Source organism: Pygocentrus nattereri, chromosome 16 (assembly GCF_015220715.1).
Source record: "Pygocentrus nattereri isolate fPygNat1 chromosome 16, fPygNat1.pri, whole genome shotgun sequence".
In the NCBI taxonomy this organism is placed as follows: Eukaryota; Metazoa; Chordata; class Actinopteri; order Characiformes; family Serrasalmidae; genus Pygocentrus; species Pygocentrus nattereri.
The window spans coordinates 26,606,872-26,632,131 of NC_051226.1; the positions used below are offsets into that span (position 1 = coordinate 26,606,872).

At 39.4% G+C, this 25,260-nt stretch overlaps 1 protein-coding gene across 1 annotated transcript in view; it reads left to right on the plus strand.

Annotated features, from left to right (window-relative positions):
• si:ch73-362m14.4 (wiskott-Aldrich syndrome protein family member 3) overlaps positions 1–24,984 on the plus strand; it is a 35,633-nt gene extending 10,649 nt beyond the window's left edge. The window contains exons 2-9 of the mRNA XM_017701152.2: positions 9,317–9,474; positions 9,944–10,078; positions 12,604–12,757; positions 15,286–15,403; positions 17,761–17,936; positions 19,462–19,716; positions 22,337–22,719; positions 24,187–24,984. Of these exons, the coding sequence (XP_017556641.1) occupies positions 9,342–9,474; positions 9,944–10,078; positions 12,604–12,757; positions 15,286–15,403; positions 17,761–17,936; positions 19,462–19,716; positions 22,337–22,719; positions 24,187–24,344 (1,512 nt within the window). The 5' untranslated portion in view covers positions 9,317–9,341 and the 3' untranslated portion in view covers positions 24,345–24,984. The remainder of the gene's footprint in view (positions 1–9,316; positions 9,475–9,943; positions 10,079–12,603; positions 12,758–15,285; positions 15,404–17,760; positions 17,937–19,461; positions 19,717–22,336; positions 22,720–24,186) is intronic.
• The last annotated feature ends 276 nt before the right edge of the window (positions 24,985–25,260 follow it).

Genomic DNA, 25,260 nt, shown 5'->3' on the forward strand with positions numbered 1-25,260 from the left:
ATAATTAAACAGTCGACTACTGTGACATCACAAGCAAACAAACTACATACTCAACACGCTCAGCAGTACAGCAACAGATAACTGGCTGGCAAACATGTGGCAACAAACTTATCAATCAGACAAACACCAGCATTTTACAATGTACTTTAAATGTTGTGTTCATGATAATTAGCATTTTTCTGTTATTTGTAATACAAATGTCTCCCAAATGTCACTGGATTCTCTGAATTATAGTTGATACATACAAGCTGTTGCTTCAAGCAGGCTAACATTAATGAGCAAGCCATTATGGACATTGCATGAAAATAAGGCTACTACTATATCTCAGCTCTGTTCAACACCAGCTGCTCAAACTAGATTCTGTATTGGAGTAACTGTATTTAGTTGGATCTACTTAATTTAAATGAGTGGAACTTGTTGCCATAATTTTCTTAGGTTTGGTAAAATTAATTAAAATAATTTTAAGTAAAAAAAAGAATCAAGTTAACTTGAATCTATTGTTTAAAAATGGCACATTTTGCTTTAGCTGAAAGAACTAGAAATTATTGTGATCATTTTATTCATTGTGTTAATTTTATGTGCTAATAACCCAAAAAAGGTGTTAGATTAACATGAGCCAATCATGTTGGGATTAAATTAGTGAATCAAGTAGCCGTAATTTATGATTTATAAGTAGAATACACTTAATTTAAATAAGTCAAACCTGTTCAAAAGATAAAATGAAGTTTAAAGATGTTCATGTTTTCGAGTGTGTGTTGGAACATTTTTAAAGAACGCTGACTACATATCCACTGACTAAAATATGCATACTTAGTGCTCTTTAATTTGACTTAGTGCAGTGCAGCTTAAATAATAATCTTTATAGTTGTTATATATGTTGTTTATATGTATTTTACATGCAGCTCTACAGGTTCCATTTTGTCTGTTCCAATGTGTTAAATCTCAGAAAAACTAAATATCGCCATGCATATTGTACAGTATGAAAATATCTTGAAGTATTGTGATCTAATATTTTTTGACCTATTGTCGCCCAATAGTAATGGAACAGCTCATAAAACAACACTCTGGCCTGAATGAAAAGAAAACATCTCTTCATCACATGTGAACATGCTTTCTCATAAACTACAGCAGTGCTTCTGTAAATGATCTGGTTTAAAAACTAGTGAACTTGAAGGTCGGAGGAGCTTTTGAAAACTATATGTGCTCTTGCTGTTTGAGCTATAAGCATTAGCTAGTGAATTCAGAAGAAAGGCAGGTGGCTTATAATGTTTGCAGCTGTATAACTGGTAACTCTTCAAATCATCACTACAGTGGAGAGATTGGATTATTTAGATGACAGAAAGGACAGAATTACGGTTTTCTTTATGATTTGTTGACAACTGAGATAAGAGGTATGCTAATGCGAACTTGGTTGTATTTAGTAGCCCACAGCTCAGTGGCAAGGCTAGCACTGTACTGGTTAACACCAATTCATAAAAATTGTCAATTCATTGATTTTCAAATCAGTGAGGGAGAAGGATACAGTGCTGTGTTAAAGAATACTGCATAACACCACAAACAACTTGTTCTAGTTTTAATGCCCCTTTTTAAGATGGTGTGGGGGATTCCCTTTGGAGAAATGACGAGGGCACGTTGAAAACAGGATTGAAACAGTCAAGCACTTCAGTGAGACTGTAAAATTGCAGCTCCCTGAGAAACGGGTATCAGACTGTGCCCTATTCAATATAGTGCACTATTTTATAGTGCAGAAGACCCAGTGCACTCAAGCAATCCCATTTGATTTGAAGATTCATGCAACTTCTCTGAGTAGGATTATTTAGCCCAGCCACATTTCAACAGACCTCTTTTCAGACCTATTACAGATGTAATTAAGCGCTTCTCGTGTGTGCAGTCAAGCTCATCGTTTAGAGACGACTGGTGGAATGACGTCTTTAGTGTTTATGCAGTGGAAATTTTTGTTGCACAGTAATGAACAAATCTGTATGACATAGTGTCCAAAATCATTTACTACCAGAGAATTTGTAGTGAGGAGAACTGTCATCTTCCAGGTTTGTCAAGCTCTAGAGGGCACTCCTGAGCAAGCCCAAAATGAATGGGTTAACATTGAGCTTTTGAGCAAAATCATAGTTTGTAAAGGCTAAAACAGTTTTTTTTATTGAAGAATGCTTTAATTTTCTGAATGTAGAACAGAATAAACATTTAAATGCTGCTGTGATATTTTAAAGTGCTTTTAAACTCCAGTTCTAAGAGTTTATAATGTTGCCTCACATACGTTTATGACAGCAGTGAGCATGAACTGGTTCATTTAGCCAATAAGCTGCTCCCCTCACCAACCAATCAGCACTCAGTAGCAGTAATGCTAACCAATAAGCACTCAGTGTCAGTAAAACCATTCAAAACACTATAGCAGTAATGTTGACCAATCAGCATTCAGTAGGGGTAATGTTAAGCAATCAGCACTTAGTAGCAGTAATGCCCACCAGTCATCTCTGAGTAGCAGTAATGCCCACCAATCAGCACTGAGTAGCAGTAATGCCCACCAGTCAGCAGTGAGTAGCAGTAATGCCCACCAATCAGCACTGAGTAGCAGTAATGCCCACCAATCAGCACTGAGTAGCAGTAATGCCCACCAGTCAGCAGTGAGTAGCAGTAATGCCCACCAGTCAGCACTGAGTAGCAGTAATGCCCACCAATCAGCACTGAGTAGCAGTAATGCCCACCAATCAGCACTGAGTAGCAGTAATGCCCACCAGTCAGCACTGAGTAGCAGTAATGCCCACCAATCAGCACTGAGTAGCAGTAATGCCCACCAATCAGCACTCTGTTGCTGCAACACTAACCCATCAGCACTCACTAGCAGTAGTGCTAACCAATCAATACTTAGTAGCATCCCTTTGCCAATATATATATATATATTTTTTTTTTTTTCTTTCTTTCTTTTTTTTTTTTTTTTTTTAACCGTTTAGCTCAGTTCACCCCTATTCGCTGAGGACTCGCGTGTGGGCGGTTTGTAGTCGTGTTTTTGATATAATGAGAGAAATAGGAAGTGGCCTATTCAAAACACTATAGCAGTAATGTTGACCAATCAGCATTCAGTAGGGGTAATGTTAAGCAATCAGCACTTAGTAGCAGTAATGCCCACCAGTCAGCTCTGAGTAGCAGTAATGCCCACCAATCAGCACTGAGTAGCAGTAATGCCCACCAGTCAGCACTGAGTAGCAGTAATGCCCACCAATCAGCACTGAGTAGCAGTAATGCCCACCAATCAGCACTGAGTAGCAGTAATGCCCACCAATCAGCACTCTGTTGCTGCAACACTAACCCATCAGCACTCACTAGCAGTAGTGCTAACCAATCAATACTTAGTAGCATCCCTTTGCCAATATATATATATATATTTTTTTTTTTTTCTTTCTTTCTTTTTTTTTTTTTTTTTTAACCGTTTAGCTCAGTTCACCCCTATTCGCTGAGGACTCGCGTGTGGGCGGTTTGTAGTCGTGTTTTTGATATAATGAGAGAAATAGGAAGTGGCCATACACCCTTTACACCATCTCAGTCGCCAAAAACGGATTGTGTTCCCTATGTAGTGATCTGGGTTGTCTGGGTTTATGTAGGGTTTGTAGGGTTTAGTGATTACTGGGCCATTTCGATCACGGCTCCCCACCCCAAACCGCAACCATGGCAACGAAGGAAGTCGCGCGACCTCATCTTCGCTGCAAGAGGTGCGTCCCTGTGTCACGTGCGCAGCTGCGCTGGAGGCGGTTTCCGCGCGGCGGTTGCGCTGCTCTTCTCCCTCAGCTGACGGAGCAGAAACAGGAGCGCGCAGCCTCGGGGAGCCGCGCGGCCTACATTCACATACTGAGAACCTCCCGCGCGGACGGTCAGTGCTGATGTAACGCTGACTGAAGGCGGCTCAGGGTGTCGCTGTTTCAGCCGCTTTACCTCCGCGGTGCTGCACTAGCAGAATGGGCAGCCGAGCGTGAGGGAAGACCCGGGGCGGTTACCATGGTGATGGCCTCCAGACTGCAGGCCTGGCGGGGGGAGGTGTGTGTGTGTGTGTGTGTGTGTGTGCGCGCGCGCGCGTTAGTCCTCACAATGACAGGACGACATAACATTTTTGCACAAGTGAGGACATTTTGCTTTAATCACAAAAAACCTAAAAGAACAGAAATATAGCCTGTTGGATGCTGAGGTTAAGGTCAGGGTTTAGGTGTTAGTGCAGTACTATGTGGCTACAGTGATACAAAAATCAATAGAAATCAATTGAAGTCCTCACTTGTAATGTAAGATGTAATGTGTGTGTGTGTGTGTGTGTGTGTGTGTGTGTGTGAGAGAGAGAGAGAGAGAGAGAGTGTGATGTTGTACCTTTCCTGCCCATTTATAGGTGCAATAAATGACAGAAATCCTGCACTAGTAGGATAATACATATGGGTGTGTGCACACATTACACATTTATATATATTTTTTATATTTTATAGCAGTGATCTCACATTGATTTTTTATATATCCAAAATAAGTGATTTTTTCCTAGCATTTTTGCAGGAGCAATGTAGTCATTTATTTAAAAAATAAGTTAATGCAGGAATTTATTTTTCATTTACACATTCGTTGGTGTTTTTGTTATGAGCCCAAAGGGAATGGTCACTTGATTAAGTACACACATTTACAAAGTTCAGTGTCATTCATAAGCAAATAATGAATAAAATAAATGTCATATCAAGTTAAGTCATGTGTATTTTTATAAAATACTTGACAAAACTCCGGGACCACTCATAATTTACTTAATTTCTAAACTTCAGCACACGTTATTTAATTTTCAGGAGGCATTTCTGAGGAGATTAGATAATCCACTTGCATAATGAAGAAGAAAGACAAAGAAAAATAAGTGAAAAAACAGGAGTTCAAAAACTATTGAAAGACATAGAAAAAATGGGCCTCTCAACACCTAAGACCTAGTAGACCACCAAAACTGTCACCATCAGATAACAGTACTTAAAGCTTTCATCTTTGAGAAAATCAAGCTACACTTGTTTCATATCTGTAAAAATCCACAGTTTCTGACCGTCCTTCCGCTGAGAGAAGACAGCAACATTATGAGTCTGAAAGTTTGTGTAGCTGTCACAAAGGCATTACTGAGTACAGAAAATAGACGAGAGCCTTTGGAAATTACAAATAAAGAAGCTACTGGTGTTCTCAGAACAATGGACTGTCCACCCCAGAGTCCAGACCCTGACAACACCGAATGCGTTTGGATTTAACTTGGATTACAACAAGCAGAAAATGCAACCAGCTTCTAAGACTGAATTTAGAACTCGGACTTGAATAGAAGAATGGTAGCTGTAATAAAGACAAAGAGTGGACACACAAAAAGTGGACAAAATATCATGTTATATTTAATTGTTGAGGCTTCTGTGCAATTTTCTGTTAAAATATGTCAAATATATTTAGTTTTTTTTTACTGATGCTCAAAAATAAATAACTTCTACTCAAAACGCTGTGCAATCCAGTCAGAACAGTCGAATCAGAATTCCACTATCTAGTACAAAGCAGAGCAGAATGGGTTCCTCTTTTGAGTCTCAGTGTTTCTGACTCACACTTGGGAAGTTTTTCCTCCCACTGTCACCCTTGGCTAACTCATTAGGGGTCTGAATTAGGAGCGTTGTAAAAAGTGCTCTACAAATATAACCTAATTAAATGAAATCCCATCGAATGGAATACAGAATTAACTAGAACTGTCCAAGGGTGAATAACAAAATTATGTTTCCCCCAGTGAAATTGGCTTTGTCATCAGCACTCATTCCAGGACCCAACTCCGGACCCAATTCAGGACCCAACTCAGGCAGCTGCTTTATATGAATGGAAAAATTATAAAAAGATTTTTAGGGGTTATTTCCTTCACAATGCTCAGCGGTACCTAAGAACAGAGAATACAATTTTTAGCATAAAACAGCCAAGAGCATCATGTTAAGTGGCCATGAGTGGCCAGTGCGTCCAGCCATTTTTTCTTCACTGTTGTTACTTAAGAGTAATTCAGTCAGTTTGCGTTGTTACTGAATATTAAGCCTAGGAATATAATAAGCCTGGGACAGTAAGAGCTTTGAAGTCTTTCTGTACATCCTCTTGTGAATCAGTCATCATCATGTGCACAGTCTCCCTGTGACTGTTCATAACCACAGCTACAAAGCAAGGAAAGCTTCAAAAACACTGTATGAATTGATTACTCAGTAATTATTGGTGTAAATTGTGGCTAAGCTGGAAAACAGCCTTCTTGTAAAGTACTTCAGCTCAAACAGGGCTTTATTGTGGCATAATTCCAGTATAAACCAATAATTTTACCTACACTTCCATTGCAAATTGTATTTCCTCTAAAAAGTATGCATATTTGGTTCAGCTATCAAACTGGCCCTACTATTGTGTGATTTGCAAGTTTGATACCCCCCTGGTTCCACAGCTGTCCGTGGCTCAAAGTGAAAGACGGCGTAATTGGCCTAACCAATGTGTTAGCTGACATGGCAGAATTGGTAGTGTTCTCCTCCAAGTGTGTTGGGCTGTTCTATCATGTTGCATTTGGCAGTTTGCAGTGGTTGAATTTGTATGTGCTTCCAGCTTGGTAGCATTGTGTGATGGGGACCTAGTAAGTGGGTGGAATTGGACGCAAGTAAAATTGGGGAGATGAATAGATGAGAAAATTTTGTATCTGTAGCCTCCAGAATTATGTAGATGTGCATTTTAAAACCACAGAATGTGCTTTAGATGTTCACTTTTGGCAAGTATAGTCTGTTAAAATGAGCATGGTCTTATATGCCTTGCTATTTATAGGATGTTACTTACATTTCTATTTTTAATCCAGACACATAAAAAGGTAAAGAGAACAACGTATTATACTGAGGGAAAGGAAAGTGAGTGTCTTTGAAACCTGCAGTGGCCTGCTGTGTAAGGAATGCCAGGTTACATTTAGCACAGGCAGGGAAAGCGAAAGGCTAAATGGTCAGTACCCATTAGCCTGACAGGACAACCGTACATGACCATAGAGATACACCAACGCAGAATACGGACACAAAGTGTGCCTCAGGGTGTTATTGACCTTGAGTTCATCTCAGGACTTCATTGACACTTCTCTATCCACACGAGGCTTGTGAGTGCTCACTGGCTCCTTCTCGACAAAATTATAATCATGCATGAATGATACTATTGTTATGTCTGCTGTCAACAGGAGTCTCATTCAACAGCACAGCCTTTTTTCCTGGCCCTCTCCAGTACTGTGGTTTCTACTTACTGGAAATGAATCAGCAGTTTACAGAGCAGTTGGTTTGGCTGAATTCTCTGAATTTCATTTATATGTGGACAAATGTGTCATAATCCCAAGACACGCAAAACAGAATTAGGCCAGGCCAGATTCTGAGACCCTGATGAAGTCTATACTTAAAAGATTTTCCCAGGATGAGTCACCATTGGCAATCCAGTTTAGTCTAAGACCAGGCTTAATGCATATCTAGACAACATGTTTTAGGAATGGCTTTCTGATCACGTTCTCTCCAAGACTTGGCTTCATCTGTAATCAGAAACAGTCTCTCGTTTGATGTCTTTAGCTCTTGCACCACTTTAACAGATTCCACACATTCGCAGTGGCCTACATGCTTAAAAAAGGTAAAACATGAAGAACCACTTTGGTGTCCTAAAGAACTGTTTGAAAATTAGATTTTTGAGGATGAACATTTTAAAAGTTCACATGATGTAAATGTAGCACTGCGTGTGCTACCCCAGGCTCAAGGAGGCCGCTGGAGGCAGGATTCAGTGTTGCAGCTGCCATGTTTTATTTAATCATCAAATGAGCACAAACTCAAGCCAAAACCAAAGATAGACTGGTCATTTTTCAGTGGCTTCAGCCAGCAAGACTTTTCAGTCCTTTTTACTCAAGCTTTTCAACTCTTCAGTCGTCCGCTGCTCGTCCCTCTCTCTTACTCTCTGTTCCCGCTCGGCTCTTTTTAAAGGCGCTCACGCTGCCAGCCAGATCAGCATCAGCATCAGTGTGAGCACCCGAGCTGAGAGGGAATGAGAGCTCGCTGCTCCGCCTCCCTGTCACTGCCCCCAGCTGGCAGCTTGGGACTCGCTCCTTGCCCTCGTACCTCTTGTTGCCAGCACCATCGTCCTCGTCCTCCTCCTCCTGCTCGCGTACCTCGGCAGACCTTGGGCTTTGCGCTCCGCCCTCTCCACAGTCACGGCTCTCTCCCTGCCATCTACACCGAGGTTCGTCGCTGCTGATTGTTCGGGCCCCGCCTTCCTGCCAGCTCTCGCGGCCATCATCATTGGGGCCTGGGGGCGCGGTCATGCCACAGTAAAGTTTTAGGGATCTTCCTAAAACCTTCATGTGAAGGTTCTATAAATTTTAAAAAGTTGTTCCCACTTCCATATCTCATTTAAAAAGTAGGTTTTTAAAGAACAGTCTATTAAAGGTTTTTTCTTTTCTGCAATCTTTATTTTTAAGAGTGTACTGGACTCTCCTACTGGACTACAGGCTTTTGTCAGTGTGCTGTTGAACACGTGCACATATAAAACTCGCTTTGGGCAAATGTGGGTATCAAAACCAGTTACCATGACAGCCAACACAGCAGAAGGCAGTGCTGCTTGATGCTATAGCAACAAGAATTGCCGAGGTTCATATGAGCCATATTGGTTTGGGTAAATATCACACTTTAAATGTCTGCCTGCCAAATGTATTGGAGCACTGCTGTGTTGCAGCTGTCAATGAAAGGCGCTATGATCTTAAAGCAGTAGTTCGTGAAAAAAAAAAAATTTTCCCCTTAGTCCAGAGATTGTCGGGCTATATAGACATATATCTTTAGTTTTGCGCTCAAGGCCACGAGGTACTATGAGGCTAATGTAGCTCACAAGTAATAGAGACATCTGTTAGCATCATGCATGCCTAAATCATCACATGCTTTGAAATAAGTAATCTCGAATAGATGCTAAATGACATGAGCAGTCATGGGCTGGAGGTTAGGGAACCAGCCCTGTGACTGGAAGGATGCTGGTTTGATCCCCTGAGCCGACAGTACGTGACTGAAGTGTCTGAACTGCTCTGGACAAGTGTGCTCACTGCCCCCTAGTGTGTGTGCATTCACTAGGTTATATATGATATATACTTGTATATATCTGTGCAAAAGTAAAGAGGCAAATCTCAGAAACCAAATGAAAGAAAATGTCTTGTAAATAGTTCTTTAGAAGTTTCTCTGAACAGCGACTTTAATGCCACAAAGAATTCAGGAAGTTTTCTGTTGTTAAACTTTGTGTTAATGTACCTCCATTCTCTCCACAGCGTGTGTGTGTAGTCCAGGGCAATCATGCCACTGGTGAAGCGGAGTATCGAGCCCAGGCACCTCTGCCGGGGGGCGCTGCCTGAGGGGGTGACCAGTGAGCTGGAGTGTGTGACCAACAGTACTTTGGCTGCCATCATCAAACAGCTGGGAGGACTCAGTAAGTGCAGTTTTACACCTACTGCATTATTGAACAGCACCTACACACATAAAAATGATGGTTCCTCAAAGAACCCTTTACATTTACGCCATTTGGCAGACGCTCTTATCCAGAGCGACTTACAATTTGATCGTTTTACACATGTAGGCCAAGGTGGTGTTAGGGGTCTTGCCCAAGGACTCTTATTGGTATAATATAAGCTGCTTGCCCTGGTGGAGGATTGAACCCTATTCTCTGGCTATTTTCAAACATAAGAAAAGAAAAAAAACAAGCACTTTGGTGCGTCGTCTTTACTGTCTGTATTCCGCTACTTTATACAAATGGTCATTTTTAGTTACTCTAGTTACATTTGTGTATTAAATGAAGTTTTTAAAAACAAGTAAAAATATAAGGTTTATGAATCTAATTAAACTGTAGTGAAATTTACTGAATCATTTCGTGTGTGTGTGTGTGTGTGTGTGTCATCCAGGTAGACATGCAGAGGACATCTTTGGGGAGCTGTTCAATGAAGCTAACAGCTTCTATATGCGTATGAACAGCTTACAGGAGAAAGTGGACCTGTTGGCGGTCAAGGTTACACAACTGGACTCCACTGTTGAAGAGGGTAAGCGTGTATGCATGTGGTTTTGTATGTTAGACACCTGTAAGTTAACACATCTTCCACAGAAAACAGACCTAAATATGTCATTTCTTTGCTGATTTTAGTGTATAATTTGCATTTATTTGCTGAGCTGAACATTTTGAACAGACAGACAGACAGATAGATAGTTAGATGTTCATGAAATGTTATGGACAATTCCAGGTTCTTTAATGCCAGATTGGACAAAAGTAAAGTTTTTTTATTAAATAAGGTCACAGCATAAATGACATTATTTCCTCTTTATTAGACCAAAAAGGTATTTTAATTAATAAATTAAAAGCAGTAGCCTGATTCTTCCAATAAAATATCTATATATAAATGCATCTGTATCTATATTTATAAATATAGATGTATACCTTTATTTAAAATAAGGCTGTTTACCACATTGAGTCATGCATAATTATGCTGTGATATGTTGTTGTAGTTGTAGCAGTAGTATAAATACAGTGTGAGTGCACTTACTTGCGTTATATAATTTACATCTAAATATATAATGGACAAATTAAAAAAAAAATTGCCGATTTCTGACTTTTTCTTTGCAGCTAAAATTGTCCAGTTTCAATCTTGACCCTGATGGATAGAGAATGGATGGATGGATGGATGGATGGATGCATAGATAGATAGATAGATAGATAGATAGATAGATAGATAGATAGATAGATAGATAGATAGATAGATGTGTTTGTGTGAGAGAGAGAAAGAGATAATGTGTGTGTATGTGTGTGTGTGTGTGAGAGAGAGAGAGAGAATTGAAACAACAGGCCTCAGGGTAGTTCTCATGCTTTGTGTGGGAGAGCTACAGCATGTTCAGTGGCGTCTGGATCATGAGCACACACACACACACACACATGTACACACACACACGTACACACACAAAAATACACACACACACACACACACACACACACACTGTGAGCTGATCTTGTGTGACACAGACTTGCCTCAGAACAAACACACACAGGGCCTTGTTAAAAGCACTGCCATCGGTAGTTCACTGAGGCAGACCCTTGCGTAACTAAAGCATGCATAATGCGCAGACCACTGTAATAGCGGGAGCAGAGCAGCTGACAGGCCAGATGCTGTAATTAGTGCTTAGGATGCTACGCTAGCTGGGTTATTTAACAGTGCTGCAGAAGGCTTTTAATTACCATTACATCTCTCGTGATTCTGAGTCTCTTCTTATTCATAATATGCATTAACCTTTTAAACAGCAGACTTAGCTTTGACTTATTAACCTTTAAAAGGGCTTGTAACATTGCAAAAATGAGTGGTTCATTATGGACTGCTGTTTGAATACCTGGGACCCATTCCGAACAACAAATTGTCATTATTGTAGCAGTGGTAATTTGATAAGCAAAAGCTTTTTATAAACTGAACGTTTCTACATGAAACAGTTGCTTCATTAGGCTATTCACTGCTGGCCATGAGTATATGACAAAAAAGGTTAATGAAATCACTGCAGTATACAATGATGGGTGACTAAAAGTCCATGAGTCCCCGCCAAAAGAGCCTACACTAAACACACTAATACATTATTTCTTGGCAGAAGCCAGGCATACTGCAGCATGCGGAAGCATATTACTATTATTATTAATAATAAATGAAATGATGTATTGAACAGTGTCGTATTTTATCATATCGTATGTTGTCGCCGCTTCACGCGCCGAACAAAAATCATGGTAAATTACTGTAACTCTGGCCTTGAGTGCCTTATTACATTTCTATCTACAAAGATAATAAAACAAGTGAAAACAAGTTACTACAGGGTGTAAAGTTTAACATGTTGAAAAAGAGTAAAACTTATCATTTTAAAAAATTGAGCCTGTTACAGAGAAAATAATGTCATTTATGTTGCAACTTTTTGCAGCTTTATTACTCATTTGTTTATTTATCCCACACAGTGTGAGCTTTGGCTATTGGTTACTTTGGCTCTAAAGAAACTGAAAAAAAAATTAGCCATAAAAATTCATGATCAGTGCACCTGGACTATCTGTCTATCTGTCTACAGAGAGCTTAAATATGGCATTTCTTCTACTAATTTTAAAATAGAACAGAATAGAAAATACAACAGAAAAACAACACATGTGCATAACATACCAAGACACATTTTATTTTATTTTTTTATATATTTATATATATAAATATATTTATATATTTTGTATAAAGTTTAAAACGTGGGGGACTGTACTAATCAAAGTGTAACAAGCAAAGTGTAGTTTTGGTCTCATGTCTGTCTCACCACTCGGTCTTAACTTGCACTCGGTGTGTCCAAGTCTTATTCTTGACTTGGGTTCACCTCTAGTGGTCTTGACTACAACACTACCATATAAAACTGTCTCAGGGTTTTTTAGACATCTTGCACACTGAGTTTACTGAGTGTGTGGACTGCATTTTATTAGATACAGACACAATTAATCGAGCTTGTGAATGTAGAGATGCTGGTGTCCAGCCCAGTCAGTTGAAACATTTCTTCTCGTTCGTGTTCGCAGTGTCCCTGCAGGACATCAACATGAGGAAGGCCTTCAAGAGCTCCACCATTCAGGACCAACAGGTGGTCTCCAGAAACTCCATCCTGAACTCAGTCATGGAGATGTATCAACGCTGTGACAAACCACCTCCTCTCAACATCCTTACTCCATACAGGTCAGCAGAATACCGACACCATACAGTGTCCTTATTGGGCCAAGAAAGAGCTTGAACAGATCCAATGTTTGGTTGCTCATATAATACGAGTTGTATGTCTTTATAAATATGCTTCATTTGCCGAATGATAGATGTGAATTATAGCACTGCAGAATCCTGTAGTTCAACTTTTCAGTGCCAAGAGATCTCTGTGTAAGTGCATATCTCCACAGTATCCAAGATTTGTTCCCAATGAAATTATCTGAAAAGCAGATGATTATCTGCCTCTACTTCTGAATTTGAATAACTTACAATCAGGAAACAGACAGCCTTCATTTGAGCGCTTGTTACATAATGTAGATGCATATTTTACAGCAATCTAAATCTTGCTATAAACTACACTAAATAATCCAGGCAGTTCTAACAGTCTGTACATCTGTTATAGTCAGATTAGGAATGAATGCTGTTCACCACAAATGAGGCTTTTTTTGATATGGTTGATATATATTCTGCTAATTTTTTGCACACTAGTCACATCTAGTGTGTGTAGTTTTGATGTGAAAAAATCATGTCCAAATATTTTGCATTTTCATTTAATTTTTTGCTTTGCGTTTGTGTGTGACAGCCTTCATTGTTCCATAGCTTCCTCAGTCATTATGGAATCTTCTACAGCTATGTGTATCTAACATTTCTTCACTTTACAGCTTCCTACCAATTAGTTGAAACTTGTGAAGCTGCAGAGTAGTAGCATCATGACACTCTCCATCAAAACACCTGTAAAGCACCCATACTCTTAGGTGAATTGTCAGAATTTTCCCAGCACATTTAGTGATTGTTAGGTGGCTCATTGCGGTCTACTGCAAGGTCAGTACAGCAAATCCAACAACAATATATTGCTCAGCTGTGATCTGTACGCCTATTTTACATGAAACTGGTTGTTGGGGACCTAGTTGTTGCTTTGCGAAACCTTTGTCAGATTTACAGTGAAGGGGAAACAAGTATTCAGACAATTTTTTTATTAATTTAATGTACTTCCAGTGCGTATATCCATCTCAGATTTACACACATAATGGGGCAGATTAATTAAACGTAGTAACTGTGTCATTTAAATTGTGTTCACAATAAATAAGAGCTATTCATAAAGTCATCATGGTGGTGATTAATATATATACACTATATTGCCAAAAGTATTCGCTCATCAGCCTTCAAATGCATATGAACTTGAGTGACATCCCATTCTTAATCTATAGGGTTTAATATGATGCTGGCCCACCCTTTGCAGCTATAACTGCTTCAACTCTTCTGGGAAGGCTTTCCACAGGAGTGTGTTTATGGGAATTCTTCACCATTCTTCCAGAAGCGCATTTGTGAGGTCAGACAGTGAAGTTGAACGAGAAGGCCTGGCTCACAGTCGCCACTCTAATTCATCCCAAAGGTGTTCTATCACGCTGAGGTCAGGAATCTGTGCAGGCCAGTCATGTTCTGCCACACCAAACTCACTCATCCATGTCTTTATGGACCTTGCTTTGTGCACTGGTGTGCAGTCATGTTAGAACAGGAAGGGGCCATCCCCTAACTGTTCCTACATGAAGTTTGGAGGTATGTAGCGATTGACTCTGCAGAAAGTTGGCAACCTCTGTGCACTATGCAGTGTCATTTTACGTGGCTGAATTGCTGTTGTTCCCAACTGCTTCCACTTTGTTAAAATACCACTGACAGTTGACTGTGGAAATTTCACGACTGGACTTGTTGCACAGGTGGCATCCTATCACGGTACCATGCTGGATTTCAGTGATCTCCCCACCAATTCATTCACAAATGTTTGTAGAAGCAGTCTGCATGCCTAGGTGCTTGGTTTTCTATACTTGTGGCCATGGAAGTGTTTGAAACACCTGAATTCAGTGATTTGGATGGGTGAGTGAATACTTTTAAAAATATAGTGTATTTTATATAGTGTGTGTATATTTAAATAAAATCCAAAAACAAGTACCCACTGGGGAGCTCTCACGACCTTCTAGGACTTCATTGGAAGCCTAATGATTTATCTACAGTAAAAATTTAATGCCTGTAATTTTAAGTGTTGGCTAGAAACCAAAGGGTCGAGATCTTGAAATGGTCAATGGAAAACTGTCCAATTAGAATGTTTTTTTTCATGGTATCTGAGTAGAGACTGCCAAAAATGGGATACTCTCCCATTGTTTAGAATTTCAGGACAAAAGGCTTTACACATTAGATTAACCACTGACATAGCAGACTTCTGAAGTGGTCAGTATTCTGCAGGAGCTCTGGGCAGTTTTTCTCATGGGGTAAAATTGAATGACGTTTCTGAACATCGTTGTTATCACACCCTGTGGTAAATCAGAACTGTTCTCTCAGAAATGAGCAGCATTGTACAGATAGTTGTTTCTCGATTTTTGACATAACTCAAGGCTGTGCTTTACCACTGAAGTTACAAATTTGGAACTATAATACCGAACTGTAGTCCGATTGTGTAGGATCGGTCAGACGGAGTGAGTCTTGAGTTTTCCTTGTTTTCTGCTGCTGCACAGAGACGACAAGAAGGATGGCCTCAAGTTCTACACAGATCCTTCATACTTCTTCGACCTGTGGAAGGAAAAGATGCTGCAGGCCACCGAGAACAAGAGGAAGGAGAAGAGACGACAGAAGGTACACTATGTGTGTGGGGGTGGGGGGGCAGGGGTGTATGTGATGTCATGCATCCTAGTTTTTTGCTCTCTCGCTGACTGTTTCGTTCTCTTTTTCACCGTCTCACTGTCTCTCTCTCTGTCTCTCTAACTCCCGCTCTTTTTCTCCCTTTCGCTGTCTCTTGCGCTCTCTCTCTCGTGCTCTCACTTTTTTCTCTCTCTTGCCATTTCTTTCCATGTCTCTTTTGCTCTTTGTAGCTGTAGCCTCTTCTCTCTCTGTTCTCTCTCGCTTGCTTTTGTCTACTGCTCTTTTTTCTTTCCCCCATTAGTCTCTCTTTTATTCCCTGTCTCTGTTTCTCTGCCTCTTTCTCTCTTTCTCTCTCTCTCTCTCTTTCTCTCTCTCTCTCTCTCTCTCTTTCTCTCTCTCTCGTCATTAGTTTTGCCAGGATTACTGTTCTGCTCCTCTTCGTCTGTCTGTGTTGAAGTTCTCTAATCTGCTCCACTGACAGTGTGTGTGTTTTGACAGCAGCACTGCCAACAGAGCAAGAGAGGAAAAGGGCTGCGAGGAATAGAGAATTAGAAGGAGAGAGAGGGAAGACAGAGAGGGGGAGGCGGAGAGAGAGAAAGAGAGTGTGTGTTTTGTAAGTAGTCAGCTCTGTAATGAAGTGCCATTTGTGAGTGCAGTACAGGTTTAAAATGGTACGCCTCTCCCCGTTAAAGCTGAAGTGCTGGATTTTTGACAGGCACAGATGGCGCGCCAGCAGACGACCCATTCTGCCACTCTTCCTCGCTGTTTGTCTCTCTGTGTCTCTCTCTCTCTCTCTCAGCAGCTGAACTGCACAAATTGACTAAAAAAGCACTAACATTGAGTCATGAATCTGTCCTCTTACTGTAGTCTGTCCACTCAAAACTGTTCACTGCAATTTCAACACAGGCACTGTTATAAAGTTAAATATGTTACATCTAGATCTTAACGAATATCTTGGCATTATAAGCACAATGATCATTAAATTATGAATTTTTTTCCCCATAGGAGTAAACGGTGGGCAACCCACTGATCATGATGATAAAACTACACAAGCATCATTTTATGGACCACATAGAATATCAGGGCGACAACATAGCAACACACTAGCAATCACCTCCCAGCACTCTAGCAACTATCTAAGCCTCAATAGCTATTAAATAATAACACCTAGCAACACCCTAGAAATCACCTGGGATACCATCGCAACCACCTAGCAACACCCAAGCAACCAAGCAGGGATACCAAAGGAACCACCAGTAACACCCTAGTAAAACCCTAGCAACCATATTGGGTACCATAGCAACCACCTATTAACACCCTGTCAGCCACCACAGACACCATGGCAACCACCTTGCAACACTAAAGCATCTACCTTGGACACCATAGCATAACCTTGGCCACTAACTGGGATGCCATAGCAATCACTTAGCAACACCTTTGTAGCCACTACAGTATCACAGTAATCATTGGGCAACACCCTAGTAGCCAACTGGGAATTCCTTAAGCAGCACAGTCATTCTGCATTTTCCTCAGGAAATGCACTTTTTTTAGCTAAATCTTTTTAGTTAAATTTCATAATTTCATATTTATTATGTCTTGCAAATGTGTGGATTCTAAACTTTAAATCCATATGTATGTTTGTAAGTGTGCATGGAGATACTTTTATCATGCTGTGAATTCAACAAAACATTACTCCTCTGAGTTGTCTTGTTTTGCAGAAAGTAAAAACATAAACAAATGTAAATGCAATGCATTATGTGTAGTGCATCTATGTAATTATGTAAAGGTTCATGCATCCTGGTCAAATTATGTTTAATCAGTTTTCTAGGTGAAAATAAGTTAACACATCAAAAGAGAGCACACTTCTGCACATTTTAATGTACACTTACTCTTTATTTGCTGAATGTAACATAAAAAAGATGTGGCACAATTTATATTATATGTTAAGAGTATGCGGCATACTGTAATAAATAGAATCTGGGCACTAAAATTTGCAGAAAAATGTAAGAGATGTATTAACTTTTTTCTTAAAAAATCAACAAAACTGCGTTGTAATTACATAATTATGTTCACATAGTGACAGTAGTGACCTTAGACTTGTAAGGATTGTAGTACCAGTTAACTTGATTACATTTAACCCCATGATTGATGGGTTGATTGTCTAATTAAGGTTCCATTAGTTCAAACATACAAAAAGACAAGTCATATAGAGATTCATGGGCCTCTCCAAGGTCCTAATGATTTGAAAACAAATGCATTTACGCTCAACCCCCCCCTTTCTTTTACTTAAGGTCCTGTGTACAATTCCTACAAGTAGAATTAGTCACATTTTCTATTTCTGTCCTTCTCAGCAAGAGCAGAAACACCTAGAAGACCCCACTCGGGAGGTGAAGAAAGTGCGGAAAGCTCGGAATCGTCGACAGGAGTGGAACATGATGGCGTATGACAAAGAATTCCGTCCAGACACTCGCCTCACGCCGTCCCCCTACCACGGCATTTCGTCTGAGGGCTCTTTATCTCCTGACAGGTCAGTGCAGTGATCTGTATTCTGTTTCACCTTACCTGAGACAAGAGTTTGCCACCAGTGCAGTTTCACCCCACTGTCTCCTCCTTATAGGTTGGCTATGCTGCCCTCTGCTGGAGGATGTAAGCTGTATTGGGTTGTGTAATAAGAAATTGGGGAGCATAGCAGGGCTGCCTGATAAACACAGAATGTTCAGTTGCAGTTACATGACTACATATTGCAATTTTGATACACCTAGCAATATATCATAGAGCAGTGCAAAATCAGGGACCACCCTTTTGTTTATGTACATAAAAAATAAAATGGCCTTTAAGTACGTAAGTTATTCATTTTTCAGTGTGACAGTAAACATATTTGGCAGTAAATTACACAAAAGCCTCCAACACTAAGTAAAATCTATCACTATATGATTTGTCCATTTTTCACTATTGTGCACCCCACTGCCACTTTAACTCTTCCATCCTTTGGTTTTGCTTTTGTCCTGATTTGAAAAAAGGACTCCCTTAAAAATAAAATAAAATAATCATGTACATAATGGCAATTTTCACTGAATGTTAAATGAATACAAGGTGGTCTCTGACTTCTGCATAGTAATCAGTATTTAGGGTGTAGCAATTTCAGTACAGTAAAATCAGAATTCAGAAAATAAAAAAAGTGTTCAAAACAGTTTATTGAAATGGAAAAGTATATTGTTGATATGCGCATCTGTCTCATTAGAGGTCTTTCATTTACTGTCTTTTCTGGAAAGCATGGACAGTGATCAAAATTCGACATCCACCTGAATCCTGTCTATTTCAGTGCTGTTATGCTGTTTTATGAGATCACTACTTTGCACAAAGGCTACTTTACAATCATTTGTTTTGGAATAAATTTAGATTTTTCTAAGCCAGACCAGCTTATATAGTGTACAGTTAGCTCTGTAAAATCCTTTTTAACAAATTAAATATTGAAAAGTTAATTGAATCTTCACTTTAGACTAGAAATTTGCACCAAAGGGCCCACATCATGGAAATATTTCCCTTTACTTTTTGAAGATAAAGGAGTTTGAAAGTGTCAAAATTTCAAAACTAAGCATTCACTACTTATATAGTCCATATATGGAAACCATGCTGCAGAAACAGCCCACTTTGAGTTCATATTTCTGTGTCACAAGAGCCTACTCATTTACATCAGTCTATTCAGCCTTAAAGTAGTTGAGCTAAGCAATGTTCTAAGCAGTGAGTACTGTTTGAATAAGTTGCAATACAGGGTAGCCAACCAGTAAAAAAAACAGCCTATTTAATTCAAAGATGAACAATTATTAAAAATTAATCACACAAATGGAATTAAGGGTAAAAATAAACTGTACAATGTTTGCCTTTTAATAATGCAATAGTGATTAATAAACAATATGTTGTCTAGCTTTAGCAACAGGACATGATCCCATAGTTTTCAGAGAGTTTTCTTTGAAAACTGTTTTGGCGACTTGTTCGTGTGATTTTTTTGTTTCTTCTGTCTTCCTTTCTTTCATGCTTTCCTCCTTTCTTAGGTCTGGTATGTCAGATGAGCATTCCTATCCTGCCAGCCCTAATCACCCTCAGGACATGGGTGGAGCAGGGGCTGAGGGAAAAGATTCTGGCCCGACTCAGACTCAGTCTCTGGACCGTGCTTACCGCCCTCCTGCCTCTGCCGCTGCTGCAGCTGCCCGTCAGCACTCTCTGGGCCGCGTGCAGCAGCACCACGGAGCTCTGCCCCCAGACTCCTCCCTCAACGGCCCACGACCTACAGCTGCCAAAGAATACAGGTACAGTCTTCGCCCATCAGCACTGCTGGTGGGTATTTTAGGGGACTTCAACCAGTGGCATAGGCAGAAGTGCATTTTTGTGTAGGATGGTGAAAAAGTGGGTAGGCCAACTTGCTAAAGCCATTACATTGGGCCATTGTCTATTACTCTATTACACCCTGCCTGTTCCATCATTTCTGCTCTCTCTCTTTCTCTCTCTCTCTCTCTCTCTCTCTCTCTCTCTCTCTCTCTCTCTATATATATATATATATATATATATATATATATATATATAGTAATCAACCAGAAAACAGGATTTCTAGACCCAGGCCCAACCAACATTGCATCACCCTTCAGTATAAAGCATACATCATGTTTGCCCTATGAAGGTTTTATAACTGAGATAAAATCAGCGTTGAGATGTGCAGAGATGAGGAAGAATAACACAGCAAACCTGAAAAACTAAGCCCAAGTATTGTAGGCAAAAGCCACAATTCGCATGCAAAATCTTTAAGGTTTATTTGTGTCTTATCCTTGATGGCTCTATGCCTTGATGTAACATTTGATATTTGCTTTTAAATTTTTTACAAAGACCATGTCAACTTCTGTAGTAAAAGAGCACGGTAAGTATTTGCAGAAGACACAACTGATTTTTTTTTTATTTATTTTTGGCTTTGGGTAGGTGAAAAAGTACATACTCTACAGGATAGAATCTCACTTTGAATCATCCTCAGTCACATCTTTAAATTGATATACGAGCTTCAAATTCAAACACAACATTGATAGCAAACTGAATGTATAAGGCAATGGTAGATAGCAACCAATGCTGAGCAATGATTGAAAGACTGAGAAAAGAAGGCGGAGCTTGGTGGAGAGTGTATTGATTTAATTGCCTGTAATATAATGACAGCACTCACAAAGAACAAATCACATTTTATTAATCTTAAAACAAATCAAATTAATAAATATTCTTTCCCTATTTGTTTGGGTAAGGGCCTACACATGGATATGGCCTTGCTTTCATCACTGCCTCTGTTAAAAAATGTGCTTAATTACCTCCTACAGAGACTCCACAATAGGGAGATTTTTTAATTCTGGGAAAAAAAACTCTTCTGATGATGCATCTTGAAGGTGGGAGGATCTTTTGAAAAACTACAACTGCTTTAAGGTCTATTTTTTGTGGGCTGTTTTGAATTTTTTTTAATTACCTGGTGAATGCAAAAGGATGGCAGGTGATTAAGGTTGCTACTAAGAAGCCGGATATCTTATTGCATCCATATGATTGTAGTAACTTTCTTCAAATCATATTACGACGGAGAGAATCACAGAAATGACTCATCAGACAAGAAGGATAATGAGCTAAAGGCCAAAGTTAGGAGGGCAACTAGCTGCTTATATCAATACCTTAACTCAGTATAGCTTCTTTTCTCTGGCTGAAAGAGTAAAAATGTGTCTCTGGCATCCATTTTATGTTAAATAAAGATAGCATCATTGTTATATGTTATATTGACATACAGTTTTGTTTGTCAGTTGTGAGTCAGTTTTATTAGTCTATATCTAAGTGTCTAGGTCAGGAAAGGTCACCACCACAGGGATTCCAATTACTGTATGTTGTATTTTCATAATGCATGCTGGACTTTAAAGAAAAATAATAATAATAAATAAACAAAAATTGTGAATTCTCCCTGTGGGACACATAACCTCACAAATAATGTAACAATGCCTCGTTTTAGGCCATATCTGTGAGTTGTGTTTCATCTGCCAGTTTTTGATTAAAAGTGTGCTAAACTACAAACCATTAATATGGTTTAAGACATTTACCCTGCACAACAGGCCATGCAGTCAAAAATCTGTTTTAGGTAATTTGCTAACAGCCAAAACAACACAACATATTGTTTAACATCTAGTTTAACCAATACCACTGGATTGCAGTGCTGTATGTTTACTCTAATATATTATATAGGAATTACATTGATGAATGTTTAAATGTAAACAAAAGCATCTGAATATGAGAATTAGGTGGATCTCATTAGATTATGTTAACGTTAAGATTTAGCTAAGATTGAAAGTAGCATTACTGACTCAGAAGAAGGAAAAATGCTACAATGTGGTGTGTGTGTTTATGTGGGTATCAGAGGTTTCAGGTCAGATTTTATGAGTGATCAAGCAATTTTGTCACCGCTTGAGCATTTTACTGTCCATTGTCTCTTGAAAAAAGATGTTTTTTTTTGCTTGTTTTTTTTACAAAGTCAGTGTTTCCAGCATCATAAAAATGCTTCAAGGAAGCATTGATCTGAAAGTATCAACTGCACTGATTTTGGAGTGATGGGATCCTAAATGGATATAATTACAATAATATGTACTAATTTTTTGGCCAAAAATTAAATGGTATTGGATATTGGATATCATCTGTATTCCACTATTGGGTAAACAGTTCCACCAGTTACATTTGTATTCATTGTTTTTTTAAATTACTTTGAATCTTACTAAATTAATCAAATCAAATCATAGTGAAATTTGAAATTTCATAATGTACTGAATTATTTCCTAAAAAAGTCTTATTGAATCAAACCGATTTACACCTAGTTGCTTCCAAACTTTTGGCCTGCAGTGTAATTCTTCCTCTTCTTTTACATTACAGTGGTCATCAGATGCCAGAGCACTTTGTTCCTCCTGCACCTCCTCCCCCTCCCCCATTGATCCCCTCTGCTCAGACCGCCTTCGACAGCACCTCCGGACCTCCAGCCCTGGCCCCTGGCACAGTGGCTGCTCTGTCCCGCCCCTACAGCCCATCTCCTCCCCCTGCCCCGCCCTCAGCATACGCCCCCTCACCGTCCCACCCTGTGAGCTGTGGACCCCCAGTCGCTCCACCTCCTCCCCCTCCAGGACCCCCAACCCACGCTCCATCTCCAGCCAGAGCTGCCACACACGTGTCTGGAGAGGCCACGCTGCCCAGGAAGGGCCAGGTGCCTCTAATCCCCATGAGCGACGCCCGCAGCGACCTGCTGGCTGCCATCCGCAGAGGTAAGCAGCTATAGCAGATGCTCTTCGTGCACGTTGACTCTAGTTAAAAAATGAATCTATTCATTTTAAACTGCATTTTTAAAACAATTAAACAAACCCCTACATCAAGTGCTGTCCTCATGTTATCTTTATTTATGTGTTGTTTAATTTTTATCTGTTGTTGTATTTATGATTTATATTGCAAAGGTTGGTTCTATTACATATGGTCAGTTGGAAAGGTCAAATGTAAGACATCACAGAACCACAAAAAATGTACATTTAAAAAAAGTATTTAAAAAATAAGATTAAGAAAAATCTAACAACAGTTTGTTAACAGTTTAGCCTTTTAAGGCCAATGTAAAAAGCTACCAATAACCATTTAATCTGCTGTCCTCTGTTAATAATATGATTTCTTTGTGTGCTTGTTTGATATTTGATATTTTGTGTCAGAGACTAGCTTTGTGAACAGGAACATGCATGAATAGCAGCATGTCACACATCACTCACATTTGATCATTGCTCAGATTAAATCAATCAAGTATAAATGTTTATTGATGTGAATGACACTCTGATTGAGCCCAAACACTTGCTTGGAAGCCTCGTGCTTTGATAGGTAGCTCACAGAAAGCTCTGATTTACATGCTGATACTTTTTCGTCTGCACAACGTGGACATGCACACTCTGTAACTCCTCTTGGGACAGATTTAAACGAGACAAAGGAAAAATGGCTAAAATCTCTGACTGTATTGCCAGTAAAACATTTGATTGAAAAGGTTAAATAATTATGGATCCTAAACATTTGCCTTTGCAGTAACACAGCACTTAACATATGGTGTCCTTGGGAGTTTTGAGGCTGCAGCTTTAGCATTAACTAGAAAACTGTCACCAATGTGGTTAGTTATAGGAGCTTTGCTATGGATTAATAAAATATATGTCCCACTAGGGAAATATATTACTGCAGGCTAGACTAGTGCAAGTTTTATTCTACCTTCATCAAATACTTTGTCATAGTATTAAACGAAAAACGAAATACCTAAAAAGCTAAAACTGAAACTAAATAAAAGTAAACCTAAGTGCTACTTTTCAGAAAATAAAACGGAAGTAAAACGAATATTAGAACTATTCATGCACCTTTAAAACTAACTGAAACTGGACCAAAATCAAAATACAGAAAGAAAAACTGAAGAAAAATAAAAATTAAATGGAAATCTCCCAACTATAACAATTTATTTGCACTTTTCTAAGCTTTTTTTAACATTAAGAAATCTCTTCTACTTACGAACACAAACGTAGTCTTGATTAAAAGTTGAAATTCTGCACTTTCAAAAAATTCTACTTGTTTATTTGTTTTAACTTTTTTACCATTTCAAAGTAGCTTTACTTGTATTTACTACAGCACAGAATGTAATCATCCTACATTTTACTGTGTGACAGTGATGGAACGACTTGCTTAGCTTTTTTTCACACATCTTTGGCTCCTACCTCCAGGCATCCAGCTGCGGAAGGTGCAGGAGCAGAGAGAGCAGGAAGCTAAGAAGGAGCCAGTGGGCAACGATGTGGCCACCATCCTGTCCCGCCGCATCGCCGTCGAATACAGCGAGTCGGACGAGGAATCAGAGCCTGAGGAGAACGAGTGGTCTGACTGAGGTGGGCAGAGTCTGCCACCGCTCGCTGTCCCATACATGCTGCTGCTAATTTCACATTACCAGGTCACACACACTTTCCTCATACAGATGGACATCCTCTCAAGAATGAGGAGTATAAAAGAAAGAAGCAAAGCTGGAAATAAAGGAGTGTAAGAAAAGTAGGAGTGACTGAAACAGAGGAGAGGAGAGGAGAAGATAGGAGAGGAGAAGACACAGGGCTTGCGTGCAATAAACAAGAAAAAGTATTAAGAAAGTGTGGAAGAAAGAAGGAAAGAAGGGAAAGGAAGGAAAAAGAAAGATGAGCACTGAAAAAAGGAATGCAAATGTATTTGTTTCAAATATATATATAATTTTCACATTAATAAAATAAATCGCATTTATATTGCATTACAAATATAATAATATGTTTAGATTTCATATTTATGCCGCAGTTAGTTCCGACCTTGCAGTGTGGCTGACAGGCATTCTGTGAGCGCCAGTGTCTTCTGACCAAATCTCTCAAGTATCACTTCACCTTATTCACATGTAACCCAGGCCCACCAGCCACTGTAGAAAAGTAATAGCTGTAAAAAAAAAAAAAAAACGTAACAGGTTTAAAATTACAAGTAAGAAGTCTGACGAAATGAATCAAAGATCATTTGAGAGAACCTCTTGCAAGGAGTCAAAAATACTCAAGGCCTGTTCTATGTTTTTGGTACCCTCTCAATATCGTTACCAGCAGGGTTTAGTCATGTTCGGTGTTCTTCTCTGTATTTAGTGCCATCTGCAGCTGAAGTCAACAACAAGTTAGCGAACTCTTTACTCTTCCAGGTCAGGATAAAGTTGACAAACATTTGACCAGAAGAACCAATACATGACATACATTTTCCAGTTTTTTTTTTCTTTTTCTCTCTGACCAACATGCAAATATCCTTTG